The sequence below is a fragment of the Phoca vitulina genome, unplaced genomic scaffold, assembly GCF_004348235.1.
Source record: "Phoca vitulina isolate PV1807 unplaced genomic scaffold, GSC_HSeal_1.0 scaffold1, whole genome shotgun sequence".
Lineage (NCBI taxonomy): Eukaryota > Metazoa > Chordata > Mammalia > Carnivora > Phocidae > Phoca > Phoca vitulina.
In genome coordinates, this window is record NW_022589704.1 from 76,399,346 (window position 1) to 76,416,877 (window position 17,532).

Genomic DNA, 17,532 nt, shown 5'->3' on the forward strand with positions numbered 1-17,532 from the left:
CCTGGCCTGCCTCTTTAGTGCTAGCATTCCATTCAACTCTGAAGTCACACATACGTAACAAAGGGAACCTTTGGTATGTGGATATCAAGGATTGCTCCATCTTTTATCTTCCATCTTGCCCTACTATTGAAATATTTATGTTATCTACCAATCATAACTTTCTTATTTTTGTTTTTATCCTAAATTCACTAGAATTGATTTTTCCAGAATGCCCTGAACTTACACATGTATAGCTTTACATATCTCATCGGCGGTCTTTCCAGCTTTCCTTAAAGTTATGGCAAGATTTTTGGCCCTATTTGCTTCTAGTAATGTCACTTTGTTGGATCCCTTCTGTGTTATCTTCTGTTTGCTTGAAGAAAGATCAATGGCAGGACCTTGGGCTTTTGTCTTAAATATTTCCTCAAATTCATCCACATTTAAATCCTGGAGTAGAGAGGGATGAAATAGGCAAATTGGATTACACCTAAAAATTAAGTCAGAAACCATTCTGACAGTTTCTTAAGCATCAAAGAACTTACTTTTTCTACTCAATACTTGCCTTTGACCACGGCTTACTCTGTTTTCGTGTTCGTGCTATGGCATGACTTAGGCCCCACATACAGCTATGAATGTCTAAGCTAGAGAACCGATTCCATCTGGCCACTCAACAGTTTTTCCCTAATTACCTTGCAGGGCCGGCCACCACAGACTAAAACTATCAAACCAGATAGTGAGTGTGATTATTGAGTTCTTATTCACAGAGTTCAATAAAGGGTTTTTTAATGCCCTTTTATAAATGAAGGGCAGGGCTTGTATCAGATACATATTTTGTGGCATCCACTGAAGATAATTACAACCACTCCATAGCAACATAACTATTTTTTTTAAAGATTTTATTTATTTATTTGATAGACAGAGAGAGAGAGCACAAGTAGGCAGAGTGGCAGGTAGAGGGAGAGAGAGAAGCAGGCTCCCTGAGCAGAGAGCCGGATACGGGGCTCGATCCCAGGACCCTGGGATCGTGACCTGAGCCAAAGGCAGATGCTTAACAGACTGAGCCACCCAGGTGCCCCGTAACATAACTTTTTAAACACAGTTTTGAAACCACCTTACAAAATAGTGTCCAATTTTATTCTCTAATATTAAAAATCCTTTTCTTCTTTACATCAAGGCATTTAAAACACTAGCATTGTGTCACTGAACCTTGCAGGTTAGCAGAGCACCCATTTTAGCTTTGCTGCCCAGAGAGCCCTCCCTGTTTCTAACCAATGAGAAAGATACCTCCAGAATTCGCTCGTCATCAATTTCGTTGAAGACCGTGCCATTGATCTGATTTGGTTTCAGGGCAACCCAGTTAAAAACTGGCATTCTGAATTTCGTCTTGATTGGCTTCTTAATTTTCACAGCTACAGAAGTCAGAGAGGATGAAATTAAGACTCCACCAAAACCCCACGATCCTCAAGAACAATCAGAGAACAGTCCTTGCAGATGACACTTTAACACTGGGGGAACACAGGCAAGAGGCGCCCAAGTGTTTTTAAACACACAAAACATCACACATGGCTTTGGCTAGGGCAATCTGAGGTCATTTGGTTGAATGATGCAACATTATGGTAAAGTTGGCTAAGAGCCAGGGGTTGTTTTTTGTTTTTTTTTTTAATGCAGGCAAATGGATTGCTGTTACACTCACAATGTTAGGACAACGCTTAAGACAAAGTATTGGGGAACAAAAATTATTAATAATGTTATTAGACAGCAGAGAGGACAAATGCTCTGTGACACTGGTGAGTGTGAGCCAGATTGTGAAATCTTAAATTCCTGGTTCTAGAACACGTATCTCCAAACCAATGTTAAAAGACACTCAGAGACCGCAGGCAGTGGCCGACTCCACCACCAGGACTGTGGTGTCAGGAAGGCTGGCTTTCTGCTGGAGCAATACGCTCGTGTGCGCCATTTTGACAATGGGGATTATACTGATGCTGAGTTATTCCAACCAGACCAAGGGCCACGAACAGCTCAAAATAGAAAATATTTAAGACGACAGAAGGGGTACTCAGAAATCAGGATTAGTATTGGTTTTCGAGAATGGCCACGGTCCCGTCCCCCCCTCTTTAAAGAGCAAGTTCTCCCCAGGAGTCAGCTACATGGGACTAAAAGGCATCCATGAACCCATGAAAAACACAGAAAACCTCTTAAGAGAGGAAGGGGTATCTGTCTTTGAGGGTCAGGTGAGGAATTGTCAACTCCTCTTACTGTGGGGAGATGAGCTAAAAAAGGAAATTCATTAAAAATTCCAGGAATTACACATCATAAAGAAGTCTTCCCAAACCATCTACATATATGTGTGTGTGTATATATATATATATATATATATGTATATACATATATATATGTATGTGTACATACACAAACACACACACACACACACACACACACCCCTTCTTAAGTCTGTCCTGGGTTGCCCAGCACACTATTTGGGAGCTCCGCTATTTGCCATCATTAGTAAGGGAGGGAGAAGGGCAGTACAGAACAAAATAAACCCAATGCACACTGGGCTTCCCCCTGGTTGCCGGCCATTCCTCCAGAGTTACGAAGGCCACATACCCAGCAGGAATGTCATCTGATAAATCCACACATAAGCATGCAGGAACACGGAAACGCAGCTTTTGCCAAACCAGGTCATTCTACCACCGTGACACCATAAGCCCCACCACCCGACAGTGTTGGACAGCTCACCGCACTTCATTTTGGTCTACACTGCCCAGGAAAACCCGTGTCCTCTGCAGGACAAAGGAACAGACTTTCCTCTAGGCTGGCATGTGAGCGATATGGAGGGAGAAGGGGGAGCAGGGGAGAAGCTGTGCGGGATCTTCCCACAATCTGAGCTGGCGGGTCCATGCCATTTGGTTCCGCCATCCATCCATGGACACCACAGGCCCCAGGACACGCACTGAAAGTCATCCCATCTGCAGCTACCCTACTTTTAACTCGTCGGCAAAATGAGGAATACGCCTGAGACCAGAACACAGGCCAAAAAAAAAAAAAAAACAGTTATCTTCAGAAAGCTGTCCTAATTCCGACTGGGGGATGAGGGGTGGGTTACCGGAGGGGGGCCAACAGGGGACCATGACAGACACTGTGCTCGCAGCGTTCAGGCTAAAGGAGTGGCTCTGTGTGGGTGGGCGTGTGTTCCCTGGAGAGAGCCGGAGACCAGCAGGAAGGGCCTGGAAAAGCAGCACCTAGAAGTCTGTCCTTGTTCTGTGGGGCAAATACCCTTTTTCCCCAGAATAAATCGAAAATCCTTCTAGAGCGGAGGCCTTAGATTCAGCTATGACCATTAAACTAAGAGAAAAAAACACTCTTTTTCTTTCAGGGCGGAAGGAATATGGCCTATGAAATCCAGGCTGCCTACTTACAGAGCCATAATCTCTTTTACAGAAATGTGTGGGCAAACCTAGACCAACTCTCAGCCAACAGCAAGACTTCCCGCACACACAGGGTCCCAATGCAATGGTTCGGTGTAAGATGGAATGAAAAGATGTGAAGGCACAGTGTGACCAACAGAAACACATGGTAAACAGTACACTCAGTGAGGAGCAACCTACAGAAAAGCTTGATTGGCCCATCTTTTGTGGAAGCAGAAAGAACAAAGAAAATACAAAAAAAAAAAAAAAAATTAGATATGGTTAGAGTCAAGCCACTCAGCAGTTCACGCACTCTTAGCAGAGAATTTCATGCTTCTTGGACACATTTCACAAGGCAGCACAGAACCATACATGCATTTCCATTCGGGCCTGCCTTAAAGACTCACTTATTATTTTGTTTTAAAAAGTAATCCTTCTTAGAAGAGGGGAAAAAATGATCTCATTATCGTGGTCCCAAACAGCCATATTAAACTGTGCTAGGTATTCCATAAGATATGAGCAATGTTTTAAGAAAACCATCAGCCAAGTACAAATTCTCACTGTGAACTTACAAAGCACCTTTTCCCAAAGAGACAGCGAAGGTTACAGACTGCCTGGGCATCTGTCACAGATGACCAACACGGGAAATGGGAACCAGACTGCTCTAGCACAGATGTGGGGAGGTAAGCCTAACGCTTCAAAGATACATTCCACGCTGTGCATTTTCTCTATAAAATGCAAAGACAACTTCACTAGATAAAATTAGAGGACTGCATTCAGGTCCCCCGTCTTGGCCACCACGCACACATCTGGCTCATCGCCTACCAAAGAGATAGGCCATCCTGTTGCCCATGGATCCAAGGGCCTGGCAATGTCACAGGTTTCTGGGTTCCAGGAGCCCGGGGCATATCATCTCAGCTCTGTCCCTTGCCTCTACTGGGACATCCTGATTCTGTCTGGCTTCTTCATTCCAGGGAGAAAGTTACCCCACACACTGGCAACCCATCTTACAAAATGTGCTACATAACGGTCTTATAATCCTTAGATCTTATGAAACAGGACATCTTGTCATTGTTTAATGGACACTTAGGGCACCGAAGAGGAGATTCTTAAGTCCCACCCACAGCCCTCTAAAAATGGTCTAAGACACAAAGGGGACAGCCTCCAGCTGCATAACCCTGAAGGCAGCGGTGGGTCTTCAGCTGAACAGAGTTCCACACCGTAGAGCTGAGGCCATCCAGAGACCCTGCAAGTGTTCAAGATTAAGTCGTGGGAAGAGCCCAGAGGGGACAAGACTCCGAAGGGAGCCCTGGACCTGCACATCTCAGCCTCACGCCAAGGCAGTTCTGAGTTCTAGATGAGAGCTCCGTGGATGGAAGTAGAGGCTCTATCGTGCCAGGCTGTACCAAAGAGAAAGGAGGTGGTACCCAACGAGAGCCACCGCAGCAAGCACGGGCCACGGGGAGCATTCGCAGGGCGCTACGAGGGAAGCCTCATCCGTGAGCCAGGCGTACATGGCAACTACAGGTTTTCACACTCAGTGCCTGAGAGCAGCCTGTCGATGGAAGGAATTCCTGGGGCTTGCTAGGAGGTTTTTGGTTCACATTCTAAAATCCAATAGTTCCACAATGACACACCTTCAACTTTTGTCCTTAGGAAGCTATAAAAGTTCTAGAAGAAAGGAGGAGATGGGGGTGACCTTGAATGGTATAACTGAATCACTGGATTACTGTGAACATTACTTTCAATAGGCCCCTTGTTTGTTTCTTGGACAACTTCACAGAAGTTGGGGTGGAAGGAGACACCACAGACTCGGTGTGGAACAAGGTTGCTCCTGGGTGGCTTTCTGGTGCCTGAAAGGGCGTCGCGGTCACTAGGATGAATCAGTCGCACTGACTGGCGGTCCGGGAACTCTCCCACAGCTAAGACGGTCATTAGACACTGGACAGAAGGCTCTGAGAACTACTGCACTTAACAGAGTGGTAGGTGTTCATCAGAAATAAGAGACAGAAGTGGAGGAGAAAGCAGAATTTTCTGATGTCGCAGAGACAGCACGGCAAAGCTCAGAGCTCACGGCAATTTCAAAATGCCAGAGAAATGCTCCATGACGGGGGAAATGGCTTGTGGTATTTTAGAAAAGAGTAAAAAGTCACTTCCATGAGTCAAAAAATCAGAACTCCTATTTCAAGGCATTAGAACCACTCTCTTCGTCTCGCTGCCACCCCCCCCCCCCCGCCCCCAACACACCCAGTTTTATTTCTGGTGAGGTGGGGATGCCACATTCTCTCCTGTTAGCAGGAGGGCAGTGTGCATGATTCAGAAGCGTTTCAAGGCACAGAGATACCGCTGTTGGCAATGCGTCCCTTGAAGCTTCAGTTGCACTACAGTGAATTCTGAGGTCTTCAAATGCGCAGAAGAGATGCCTGGAAGCCTACATCGGGCAATTACGCAGAGAGCCATTTTCCCCTTTTGTAAATGACACCGCGAATACCTTCCAAAAACAGAGCCGAGAGCACCAGAAGCACCGTGTGTCAGAGCTCCGACTAGTACAGATGCCCACAAGTGTTTCATGAATCCATGAAAATGCACTGATCCCTAAGAAGGTAACTTGTCTTTCTTCCCCTTTCTAGGTGGGGAGAGCGGAAGGTGGGAAGTCTGCAAAATCAGAACTCCCTGCTACAGAGCACAACAGCTACCCAGAGAGAAATGCCCCTGTGCATGGCTTCCCCTTTCGTGGCTCCATTAGCAGCACTGCTCTTAGATTAAGAGGAGGTACATGGGCTTGCAAGAGACCTGGACTTTCAAAGAAGCTTTAAAGTCTCGGGAGGTAACACAAGTGAGTATTTCGCACACGGGTACCTGGGTCTGAATTCTGTGCTCTTACCTGCTAATCCTGAGTTGAAAACCACTGTGGGCGAGGACGTCCCGGGCAGCGGGGGTGCAGAGGGAGGAGGAGGGGGTGGTAAAGGAGACGCCAGCACAGTCTCAGCTGCAGGGCCTGGCAGAGGGGGAGGAGGGGGTGGCGGGGGGGGAGGCGGGGGAGGGGGTGGGGGCGGGGGCGGCATGGGTGGCGTTACTGGACCATTTTGCACTAGCAAAAAAAGCAGAAACAAATTGCCTTTGAAAACAGGGGAATGGTTTCACCTGCACGATGTCAGGTGCACATAAAGTATCCAAAAAACAAAACACTTAAAATGACATGGGAATTTTTTTCAAACACTATAAAATCTCCCCACTGGCAAATAAAGAATACACTGCAACATACGTAAAAGCTTCAGCTTTAGAACCTTAATCTCAAAATGTAAAAAGTGGCCAACAAAAGCAAACAAAGGACATAAACGGACAGTGGATAAAAGAAGAAATACAAATATCCCGATACCCTTTCAGTTCTCCCGCCGAGGCTTCTTACCTGCTTCAGGCGTGTCTGCCGATGGAGGTAGTGGGGGGGGAGGAGGGGGCAGGCCCGAGGAGGCGACCCCCGTTACTGGTCCCATAAAGTTACCCACTGCCACTTCTGACCCCGTGGACAATGTGCCAGAGGCCACGACTGGCAGTATGGATATGTCCCCATCCCCTTTCTTCTGAATTTTAATGGTCCCTTGTTTCTCCAGTTCATGAATCTTTTTTTCCAGAGTAGACTGTCTTTGAATGGCTTCTTCTTTTTCTTTGACCATTTTCCTTAATGTGTGAACTTGGGTGTTTGCATCTTTGTAGATTTCCTGCAAAAAGAGTCCACAGTCAAGAGTTTAACTTCACATGACATTCATACCTATTACCATCAGATTGGCAAATTGACGATCAAGAAAATAACAAAAAAAAAAAAGGAAAAGGAAAAGGGAAAGGGAGAGGAAAGGAAAGGAAAGGAAAAGAAAAAAAGGATACTCATAAATACATAGGAATCGTATGGAATTCAGCCAGATCCTATAAAGTCCCATTCATTATCAGTTGTTCACTGGTAATGCATGCAATATATTCTAGCAATTGTTACTGTTAATACAGTTCTTTCTATTAAGAAGTGTGGCTAACTCAATTTTCCCTGCAGGTAGAGAGGAACAAGGCAGAGATAATCCAAAGATAATTTTATAGCTGACTCTGGAATGCCCTGAGGGTATTTCGGTGGGGCAGCATATTTTCCTTTTATTTTAAAATTTATTTGTAACTCCGAGACACATATCAGCTAACAGTAGACAAAAGGCCCTAAGTCAGATTTGGATGGAAGTCAGACTGGGATTAAAAATCTGCAGAGCACGGAATGATCTACTCATGAATAACCAGGAGCTGATTGTTCTTGAATGGGTTTCTCTGGCCTTCACAACACCCCCTTGACCAAGCTCAGGACAGCAGTCCTTGTAACATTTTCCCTTTGGTATGCAGTTAACAGAACAGGCCAGTGCTTCCCTCGACTGATTACTTAGCTCTGTCTACGTTTTTAGCAGAAAACAAAAAAGTTACAATTTTCAATTTAAAGGCCGTCCCCGTTCCTTTTATTAGGGGCCCACCGAGGTTCCAGTGTGAGGATTTTATGGAACTTACTTGCTAGGTCTTGTACATGTGATCTCTCACCACAAACCTCCAGCAGGCAGGGAAACATTCTTCACACCCTGTCTATTATTAATAATCTGAGAGTCTGACTTGAATTGAGTCCATATGCTACAACTTTGTCTCGATGGCGTGCCAAAAAATAAATTTCCTAGAGTTAACTGTAGGACATGTCAGAATATCAAGCAACACACACAGACATGATAACCATCGCATAAAATGTGCCGTTTCATCAACGATGGTGTAAAGGCAAGCCATGTGCCTGAAAGCCCTCCAGGCGTTTTGGTGATTTTATGTTCTGGACAGTTCTAAGCACACGGATAGCACTCCATAAATACCTGACACAAGGTAAAACAATGCTAAGGCCAAATAAAATAGCTGGGATTATCTGATAACAAAATGGATTGGTTTTGCTTTGCCTTTCTTTTTCTTTTTTTTTTTTTTTTTTAATTTTTTGGTGAATGCCATTCGGTCTCGCCTATGTTGATTTCACCACTTCCATGGCAACCATCAAATCTGGTTTCAAGTAGAAGCAAAGCAAAAAAATACAAAGAAGTCCAAGTCCTGATAAAAATAAATAAGGGGCATGAATTAAATCCATGCCGTGTTTTTATTTCCAAGCAAATGGGTGATCCACTGAATCAACTCAGACTCGTCCAGATGGGAAAACATTGTTGCTCTCAAAATCTGTGATAAGGAAGGACGAACCCCCAACATTTGATTGCACACACGTGTATACATATCCTATGTGTATTTTCATCTGAGTATCACCTCTGAAACGGTTCCGATAAATATGCTGCATCAATGCATTCCCCTGACATGAATGTATTCCACGTTCTACTAGGACTAAAGCCGGTGCACATTCCCTGCAATGCCCATCCGGGCCAGCTGTCATCAGCACACTTACTCGAACAACATCCAGCTCCTTGTTCCTCTGCATGAGCTGCTTTTCCAGTTCCACAATCTTGGACATGGCTTCATTCTCCGTGTCTTGCAGTTTTTCAGACAACTGTAAAGTTTTAAAAGGGAACCTGTGGTCACAACACACAACCATTCTGCTCAGGTCCTCAGTTCTCAGAAAGTAGAGCTCAAAAACCATTCGGGGCCCATCAGAGTCCTTCCTGTGTTCCCCAAGCTGTTTTCTGGAAATGTTAATATTTATAATAGGATTCTGAATACATACTTGCTTCTAATAGGAATTAGTAATCTACACATGATCTTTAATAAAATCCATACATCAGCTCCTTAGTGTTGGGACCTAGACGGTGCCTCTCCCTCTGTTTCTGCAGGAGCTGACGAGGATGGGGGACAGTGGGTAAGGCAAGAAGGGAGATTCACTTTTCCTGCCCGAAGAAAAGGCCATTAGGCCAAAGCTTTTGAAAATCATCGGTCCACAAAACTTGGTTCTGTTATTATTGAAAACCAGCTGACAAAACAGTACTGCTGGTTTTGACCCAAACTACCCAAATACTAAGTCATTTGGAGGGCCAGTTCGAAAAAACGGGTGGCCTGCTACGAAAGTGGGTTATGTGAATATGGTCATGCAACGCTGGCTGAGGCTTCCAGAGGAAGATTGGCTGAACCATGTGTTAAATAGTTACTTCTCCCACAAGGCTCTGAAAGTGAGCAACTTCGGATTTCACTGAGAATGATCACAAGTAAAGAAAACCAGGGAGGCAAGGTGAGGAGGAAGGGTGGAGCTGAAAACCCTGATCAGGTTCAGAATATGAGTCAAATCTTTTAGGGTAAGAAACACTGGGCCGGTAAGTGCCCTTCCTAAGTGGGTGCCAACCACGTCACTGCAGCACTTACAAGGTGGGGGGAAAGGTTGGCTCACCAACTTGGCTTAACCACAGCCAAGAAGATGCCCATTTCAGAGTAATGGACAAAGGTGAAGGATGTCAAGCATGTCCGATACTCTCAACTAAGAAAATGTGGAGGAAAATAAATGGGCCACTCAAATGGGGGAAAATAATATTGCTCCAAAAAGAGACCACTGATTTATAACCAAGGACACTGCCAAGCAGAATTCAACATAAGAATCTGGTCCTCACAATGCTTGGGTCTTTAAGAAGCACCATTTTTCGGTTCATTCCTGCAATATTCAAATATCTGCTTAATGGATGAACATATGAACAGCCTCTGAAAGCCCTTAGACTCATAGTCAACTTAGTGTGTGGCAAGAAAAATCCCTCAAAGAAAAATGAGCCCCTGCCCTGAAAAGAGGACACTCCTCAAAGAAGAGGATATAAGGGAATGCTCACTAATTTCCTTGAAAATGCCTACTGTTGAAAAGACTCTTTTTAGAACTTGAGTAAGCATAAGGCAAGACTGGGCAGACATGCATCACGAAGACACAAGATCACCCCGTCCACGGGCTTGTGTGGACACACGGAGTAGAGCATGACTTACATTCACAAGACTCTGAGTGAAATATAACTTATTGACACATCAAACCAAACTCCCACAGAGGCTGAAGTGGGTGGTATCTTGCCTGGGTAGCCATGGTAGTTGCGCTGAGGGAGAGGGTTAGGTGTGAGACAGGAAAGACACAAGTAACAGTCCAATTAGCCCTGGGGCTTATTTTAGTTGCTAGAACCCATCTTTCATAGGCCTATGTGAGCACATGTGACAGAAAATGACTTCTATTCAGAAGAACAGGAGTAGAAGAGGACTTCTTCACCTCAGCCCAAATTCACATACTCGAGCGACATTTCCCCCCTACATGGCACCAACCATCTCACTCTTGGGTGCCTGTCTGTAACTAAGATGCCCAGGAAATCTGGGCTCAGCAGAAACCAAGCAGATGAGCTAAGGCAAGGCAACGGATTCCCCTTGGTTTTAAGTAACAAACATGCTTTCTTTGAAAGAACCCCGAGCGGCTTTTGACAGCTCTCTATCTCCAGCTGCAGCTCATCCCTACACTCCAAATCCTCTCACTGACCGCCCTAACAGCTAAGTGTGCATGTGTGTCTCCTTTCCCGAGACGTAGTTACATGAGAAATGTTTTCTTCCAGCTCTTCGACCCTCTCCAAGGCCGCATTCTTGGTCTCAGCATCTTCCAGCAGAGCTCCCACATCGAACACGTTGTCCAGGTAAGCTTGAATCTGCACCTGGAGCTTGTCGCTCTCCGTGTGCTTCAGTTTCTAAGAACCAAAACGCAAGAGAAGGCAGCCTTAGCACAGCTGTGGAGAGAGAACATAATGGTACGACAGCCTACATGTTTTCGTTGCTTCCAAATACTCCAGTCTTTTCCAAGAGAGGGTTTGATGCCTCAGCCTCCTTAAGAGGATCACGGAGTGTTCGACTGTTCGTCTAAGAAGCTACCATCAGATTACTTTCTGGTGAATACCCTCTCCCAAATATATACACATCTCCTCCCTAATTCTTCCTATAAATTTATTCCCCATATCGACATATTCCAAACCAAAACATTTTGATACAGGTGAAATCAGACAACAGAAAAATTAAAAAGCAGCTTCGGAAGAGAGCTACGGTCCCAGGTTTGAGAGGCATCTGTGTGCAGAGGCGGTTAGAGTAAGTATGAGTTGCCTGACTAGAGAAGGCGGTTCGACTGAGGAAGAGGGTTAGGTGGGAGGTGGGAAAGACACGGATAGAATATATCAGCCCTGGGTTTGATTAGTAAACTGCTAGTCTACCGCCCTCCATGGTAACTTCCCCAAGATACTGCCCCAGCATAAGGAGTGCAGGGCTCCCCAAAGCACAGATCAGGAAGCCTTCCTCCACTCCCCGCCTTACAGGCCCAGGCATCCCAAAGGAAGTCAACCAGCTTTAAGGTGAAATTAGAGATCAAGAAAATCTGCGAGTCTTCCTTACAAGTAACGTAAGTCCTGACTTCCTCTGGGGGAACAGATGAGTAGCTACAATAATCCTGGCATATGGAGGACACCAATAAACATGTACTGAACAAATCAATGGCTACTTACAAGGCTGGGCTTTTGTAAACCAATGAAGCATTTATATATTATATGCTTATAATATTAATCTTCTAACCACCTCTATCAGGGTCCAGAACCAACAGACCAGGAAGTTAGAGAAACACAGAGTTTTGGAAAATTTTTTTGAAATTTTTCAGAGGAATTATGCTCTACATAAATTCTCGGGAAGATGGATTTACTCCTAGGTCTAATCTGGAATTCCGTAACTTAGCTTGTCCTAAAGACAGTATGTTCTTAGTTTAGGAATATAAGCTAAAAAAAGACACCTGAATAAGGGCAAAGCCTAGAAAGGAAAATAAGGCAGCAGCTAGGCAGGTTTTCTCACCAAGTACACGATGAGCAAGGGGCACTACCTGATGTGTTCCTCTCGCCATCGCTGCCTGGAGCCCGAAAGAGCTCTGCACGACCATCACTAAACTGAACCCACTGAACCCACAACACCATGAGCAATCTACACACCCAATGTGCGCTCAGATCCTGCCACTCTCTGAGCAGGTAGGGAAAGAGCAGAGAGAAACCTTGATCTTAGAGCAGGAAAAACCTTTCAATACCATATTCTGTCAAAGATATTAGTGATTATTGAAGTCAGAACACAATTCCAATGACTCTTTAATGGAAATCCATCATGCCTCTCCCTGAGTACAGTCCTTAGGCCAGTCTCTCCAGGGGCAGCCTCGCCGGTGTGATGAGCCAGGTCACGAGCTCAGAGAGTAACCGATGCTATGACTTTGCCTCGCAATAAACTGCAATTCCCTGGCTTTCCCCCTAACGAAGACTGGCAGCTGAACTCTGGAGAGGCCCAAGGGAAGCACTTCTATTTTCTTCGTGGCTAGAGACAAATTGGAAATTGAGGTTCACAATTCTTGCCCTCTCGCTAGTGGCCTTTCAAATTCAAGTGGACCACTGCTGCCCAAGAGGGAAAACAAAACCACTCGAGAATCAAAGGACATGCGGGCATCCTGCACACACACAGCCACTCGAGTCCATTTACGATTTTCACACCAACTTGCTATTTCCTAGGTGAAGAACTACAGGGAGCTGGCTGAGCACTTCTGCAGGGGAGCCAGAGAAAGAGCAACTTTAGACCGCCTGCTCCCAAGAACTTAAAAGTGGAACGACCAAAACCACCAAAGCATTAAACAGAATGTAACCGCTACACAAGGAAGTCTCTAGTGTCCATTTCCTTTTTTTTTTTTTTTTTTTTACGCTCTAAGCATTTATTCATCACTCTTCAGCAGTCTTGGTTTGATGGGGTCCCCAGAGTAACCAAGAACGTGGATTGCCCAAGAGCCCGGACGAAGGGTGCAAGGAGACTTGACCCAGACAGAGCTCAAACACGGACGAAAGCTGCAGCAAGGCCACAAGAGGGTGTCTGGCTCCAGTACTAAATGGCTGCAGGCAGAAGGCAGCCCGAGGTCCCAGGAGGTTGGCAAGAATCCAGTTTCTCTGGCCGACTGCATCACTCGGATAGGTTCCCTTTAACACCAGCGCTACAGTACCCGGCCGCATAGAGCCTCAAGCGTTCGTTAGTCATGGCGGAAGCTATCTTTGAAGGCAGGCAAAATAAATCAAGGCTTACACTGGAGCCAAAGGTCACAGCTCTACTTACATCCAAGTATTCATCCAGGCCTAACTTGGTAAATTCATACTGGAGGTGAACTCTGAAATTCATGTCTTCTACTGAATGGACTACGATATTAATAAACTGCATCGAGGCCACCTGCAATGAAATTGCCAGCGGGTTACAGGGCTCCAAACCGGTTTTCTCAGTTTAATGGCGGGCAGATGCTTTCAATGTCACACATCTAAACGCACTTACCCGTCTCCTTTTCCTTCATTTCTCTGGGTCTTTAAAAATATTTTATCATTTTTTAAATCCAAAAGTCATAGAGATACCACAGTAAGATGCCACTCCTCATCCACTAGAATGACTATAATCAAAATGAAAGTGCGGCAAGGAGGTGGACAAAGTAGAACCCGCATCCACTTGGGATGTCCACACGTGCAGCCGCGTTGAAATGTCAGGCAGTTCCACAAAATGTTATAAACTGAGTTACCATAGAACCCGGCAATCCTGCTCCTCGGTATGTGCCCACAGGAAATGAAAATGCATGGCTGTATAGAAACTCACATATGAGTGTTTACAAAAGCATTATTCACAACCAGAATGCAGGGGAAAAATCATCAATGTCCATCAACCGATGGGTTAAAATAATAAGCTATATCCGCACAATGGAATATTAAATGACAATAAAAAGGGATGAAGTACTGATGCATCTTACAGTGTGGGTGAACTTGAAAACATTATCCTACATGAAACAAGTCAGTCCTAACAGACCATATAAATTATGATGCCATTCATATCAAATATCCAGAACAGGCACATCTGTGGAGATAGAAAGTAGATTAGAAGCTGCCTAGGACTGGGGATGGGAAAATGGGCAGTGACTACTAATGGGGATTCCTTCTGGGGTGACAAAGTGTTCTAAATTAGACCGCAGGGATGGCTGCACCACTCTGCAAATATGCAAAAATTATGTTCAACTGTCCACTTTCAGTGGGTAAGTTAGATCACCTCTCAGTAAAACTTTTTAGGAAGTCTTATGGGTGTACAGAACAAACTGTGTAAGGTATTACAGATATATCATAGAAAATGGAACAATCTTAAAAAAAAAAAAAAAAAACATTTAAAAAATCACTTATCATCATACCACAGGATAATCACTTCTAAAATTTCACCATGGGCCCCACTATACCAACAAGATCGTAACAGGATCTCTGACCCAAGTTTCCATTTTCAACAATCAACCAGTTTCCATTCCACAAAAGCCTTGGATTTACTGCTTTCTCTCCACAACTGCATCAGTGGCCCTGAGACCTGCCACAAAGAAAACCAGTTCCTGGTTTGGTAAGGAACAAAACAAAGTTCAATAGATCTGTTTTGCCTTTTTTTTTTTTTAAGACTTTATTTTTAAGTAATCTCTACCCACAGCGTGGGGCCCAAACACACAACCCTGAGATCAAGAGTTGCATGCTCTACCAACTGAGCCAGCCAAGTTCCCCTATTTTGCTTTTTTTTTTTTTTTTTTTTTTAAGATTTTCTTTATTTATTTGACAGAGAGAAACACAGCGAAAGAGGGAACACAAGCAGGGGGAGTGGGAAAGGGAGAAGCAGGCTTCCTGCCAAGCAGGGAGCCCGATGCGGGGCTCGATCCCAGGGCCCTGGGATCATGACCTGAGCCGAAGGCAGACGCTTAACGACTGAGCCACCCAGGTGCCCCTATTTTGCTCTTAATAGTGACATTTATGGTGAAAATATCTTACTAATGTTTTCCCTCTATGGGCAAACACAGTCTCCAAAAGGAGGTAAAGTGAATGAGGGATCCAGATTCACATTTTCTCTGAAAACTGCCTTCCTCCTTTCTCCTCCAAACCCAGTTTCTTTTATCTTTTTTTTTTTAATTGTTTCTGTTGAGTTAAAGATTTTTTTTTTTTTTTAATTTGACAGAGAGAGAAAGAGGGACAGCGAGAGAGGGAACACAAGCAGGGGGAGTGGGAGAGGGAGAAGCAGGCTTCCCGCTGAGCAGAGAGCCCAATGCGGGGCTCAATCCCAGGACCCTGGGATCACGACCCGAGCCGAAGGCAGATGCTTAACGACTGAGCCACCCAGGCGCCCCTGTTTCTGTTGAGTTAGAGTCTCCTTTGAGTATAAGTCCTACACTGGAAGACAGGTCAACTCTCTACGTTACAAGGAGACTCTTGCAATTTACTAAAAAATGACTTCAGGTGCTGTGGTTAAATAGGCTAAAGATTTTGTCAGGTTTTTTTGTTTGGTTTGGTTTTTTTGCTTTTGTCCACAAAAAAATACAGAAAAAGGTCTTGTGTTAGAAAAATTTATGTTTTATGAGGAATAAGTTGTTCGGGAGGTTGTACAACTTAACTGCATTCCCAAGGACAGTTTAAAAAAAGCCTCATTTTCTGGAGGAAAATATGGTTCAATTCTGGCATCTTTCCATTTCTCTTCTGAATATCTGTTGAGTTTTAAGATATGTCTGAGAGGCAACTATCTGCTAGGCGACAGAGGAATTGAGCAAAATACCTGCATACTAGCAGCTCCTAAATAAGCTTCCTCACTGCATGTACATATAAATAAATGGCAAGAAATAAACTGTCCCTTCTAAACAGTGCAGGCATTTTATTTTATTTTTTTTAAGATTTTATTTATCCATTTGACAGAGACACAGCGAGAGAGAGAACACAAGCAGGGGGAGTGGGAGAGGGAGAAGCAAGCTTCCCGCGGAGCAGGGAGCCCAATGCGGGGCTCAATCCCAGGACCCTGGGACCATGACCTGAGCCGAAGGCAGACGCGACTGAGCCACCCAGGCATCCCCAGTGCAGGCATTTTAAAGGGCTTGATTATATAAATTTTAATTCCAGCAGAAACTCAAGTGGCAGGGAGACCCCCCGAGGTCTGATAATGACTGAAGTGGGCCCCATGTAACACAGCAAGGAACAGTGCGGACCACCGTTCCAGCGGCAAATTGGAAAGGGGATCTTCAGACTAAAAATAGGGGCAACTTGGCTCCAGAGGCTGATACTCTGCAAGCCCAGGGGTCTTGTGTTAGCTGAATTTTTAGTTTAAAAAAAAAGAGAAATCCGTTACTTTATGCACCATTTCCAAATTTTTTATGGAGGGACATCACTGTCAGACTCAACTCACAAGGCTGTAGGTTGGCTTCAGCGTGGGAGCCTCCAGTTTGCAACCTCAGCTTTCAGGGACAAAGAAGTTGCCCCTCTGAAGGCAGAGGAAAGAAACCAGTAAAGTGAGCCACGCAGGGCTTCTTCACGTACTTAGCATTTGTGCCCACACGGGCCTTCAAACACTTCAGAAATTCCTAACAAGGAAATTAAAAAGCCAATGTGAAAGTACTCGTTTCACATTATTTGTCTTAAAAAAAAAAAAAAAAACAGCAAATAACAGGCTTTGATGGAACAGAAAAGCTTCTCTAGGAGGACTGCATCATTTTCACGGAATTTGGAAGGGGTCGAGGGCTAGGATGCATATAAAATTTAAGGACCCAGAAAAAATTTTCACATGAAAGGGTTAGAAATCCGCGACGCTGTGTTTCATGGTTTACGGCCACTGAAGCAATTCCAGTGAAAACTGTGCCTGGCACCCTACACCAGGTTTGAGCAGACTGGACAACATAAGAACTGAGCTGGGCACCTGCTCCAAGCTAGATGTGAGCTGAGAGATGAAGCCCCCGTGAGATCCCCTAGGCTCAGAAGTCGCCCGGGTCAACTGGATTGGGTCAGAGAAAGCCTGCAGATCTGGGTGCACTCATGGGTAGTCTGTCTCAGAAATGCTCTAGGGTAGATTTCCATCTTCAATCCAAGATTAAGATTAAAGTCTATGAATTCAGCAGTGCTCAAACTCCTTTTGCTGTTTGTCCCCAGAGAGGACAGCACTGCCGCTGAACCACACGTTCTTGCATGTGAACTACCGTGCTAAGGAGCTCTGCAGTATGATGATGCGCTCACAGTTACCAGAGCGGGAAGGAGATCATGAGTGGGGATAGACGTGGAGGGGGGGGGGGGGGGGGTGGGAGACGACCGCACATCCGGAGAGTTGGGGGACGTAAAAAACA

The 17,532-nt window shown here is 44.9% G+C and overlaps 1 protein-coding gene across 5 annotated transcripts in view; it reads right to left on the reverse strand.

Annotated features, from left to right (window-relative positions):
• The window catches only part of FMNL2 (formin like 2), a 302,656-nt gene that overhangs the window by 19,055 nt on the left and 266,069 nt on the right, over positions 1-17,532 (reverse strand). For 4 of the 5 annotated variants that reach the window (XM_032410419.1, XM_032410429.1, XM_032410439.1 and 1 more), the window contains exons 11-17: positions 13,494-13,604; positions 10,922-11,071; positions 8,833-8,934; positions 6,796-7,105; positions 6,271-6,477; positions 1,264-1,388; positions 224-426 (exon numbers count right to left, since the gene is read on the reverse strand). In XM_032410419.1, coding sequence (XP_032266310.1) covers positions 224-426; positions 1,264-1,388; positions 6,271-6,477; positions 6,796-7,105; positions 8,833-8,934; positions 10,922-11,071; positions 13,494-13,604 — 1,208 coding nt within the window. Of the gene's footprint in view, positions 1-223; positions 427-1,263; positions 1,389-3,587; positions 3,609-6,270; positions 6,478-6,795; positions 7,106-8,832; positions 8,935-10,921; positions 11,072-13,493; positions 13,605-17,532 lie in introns of all 5 variants that reach the window. The other variant, XM_032410457.1, reaches the window with a different exon arrangement.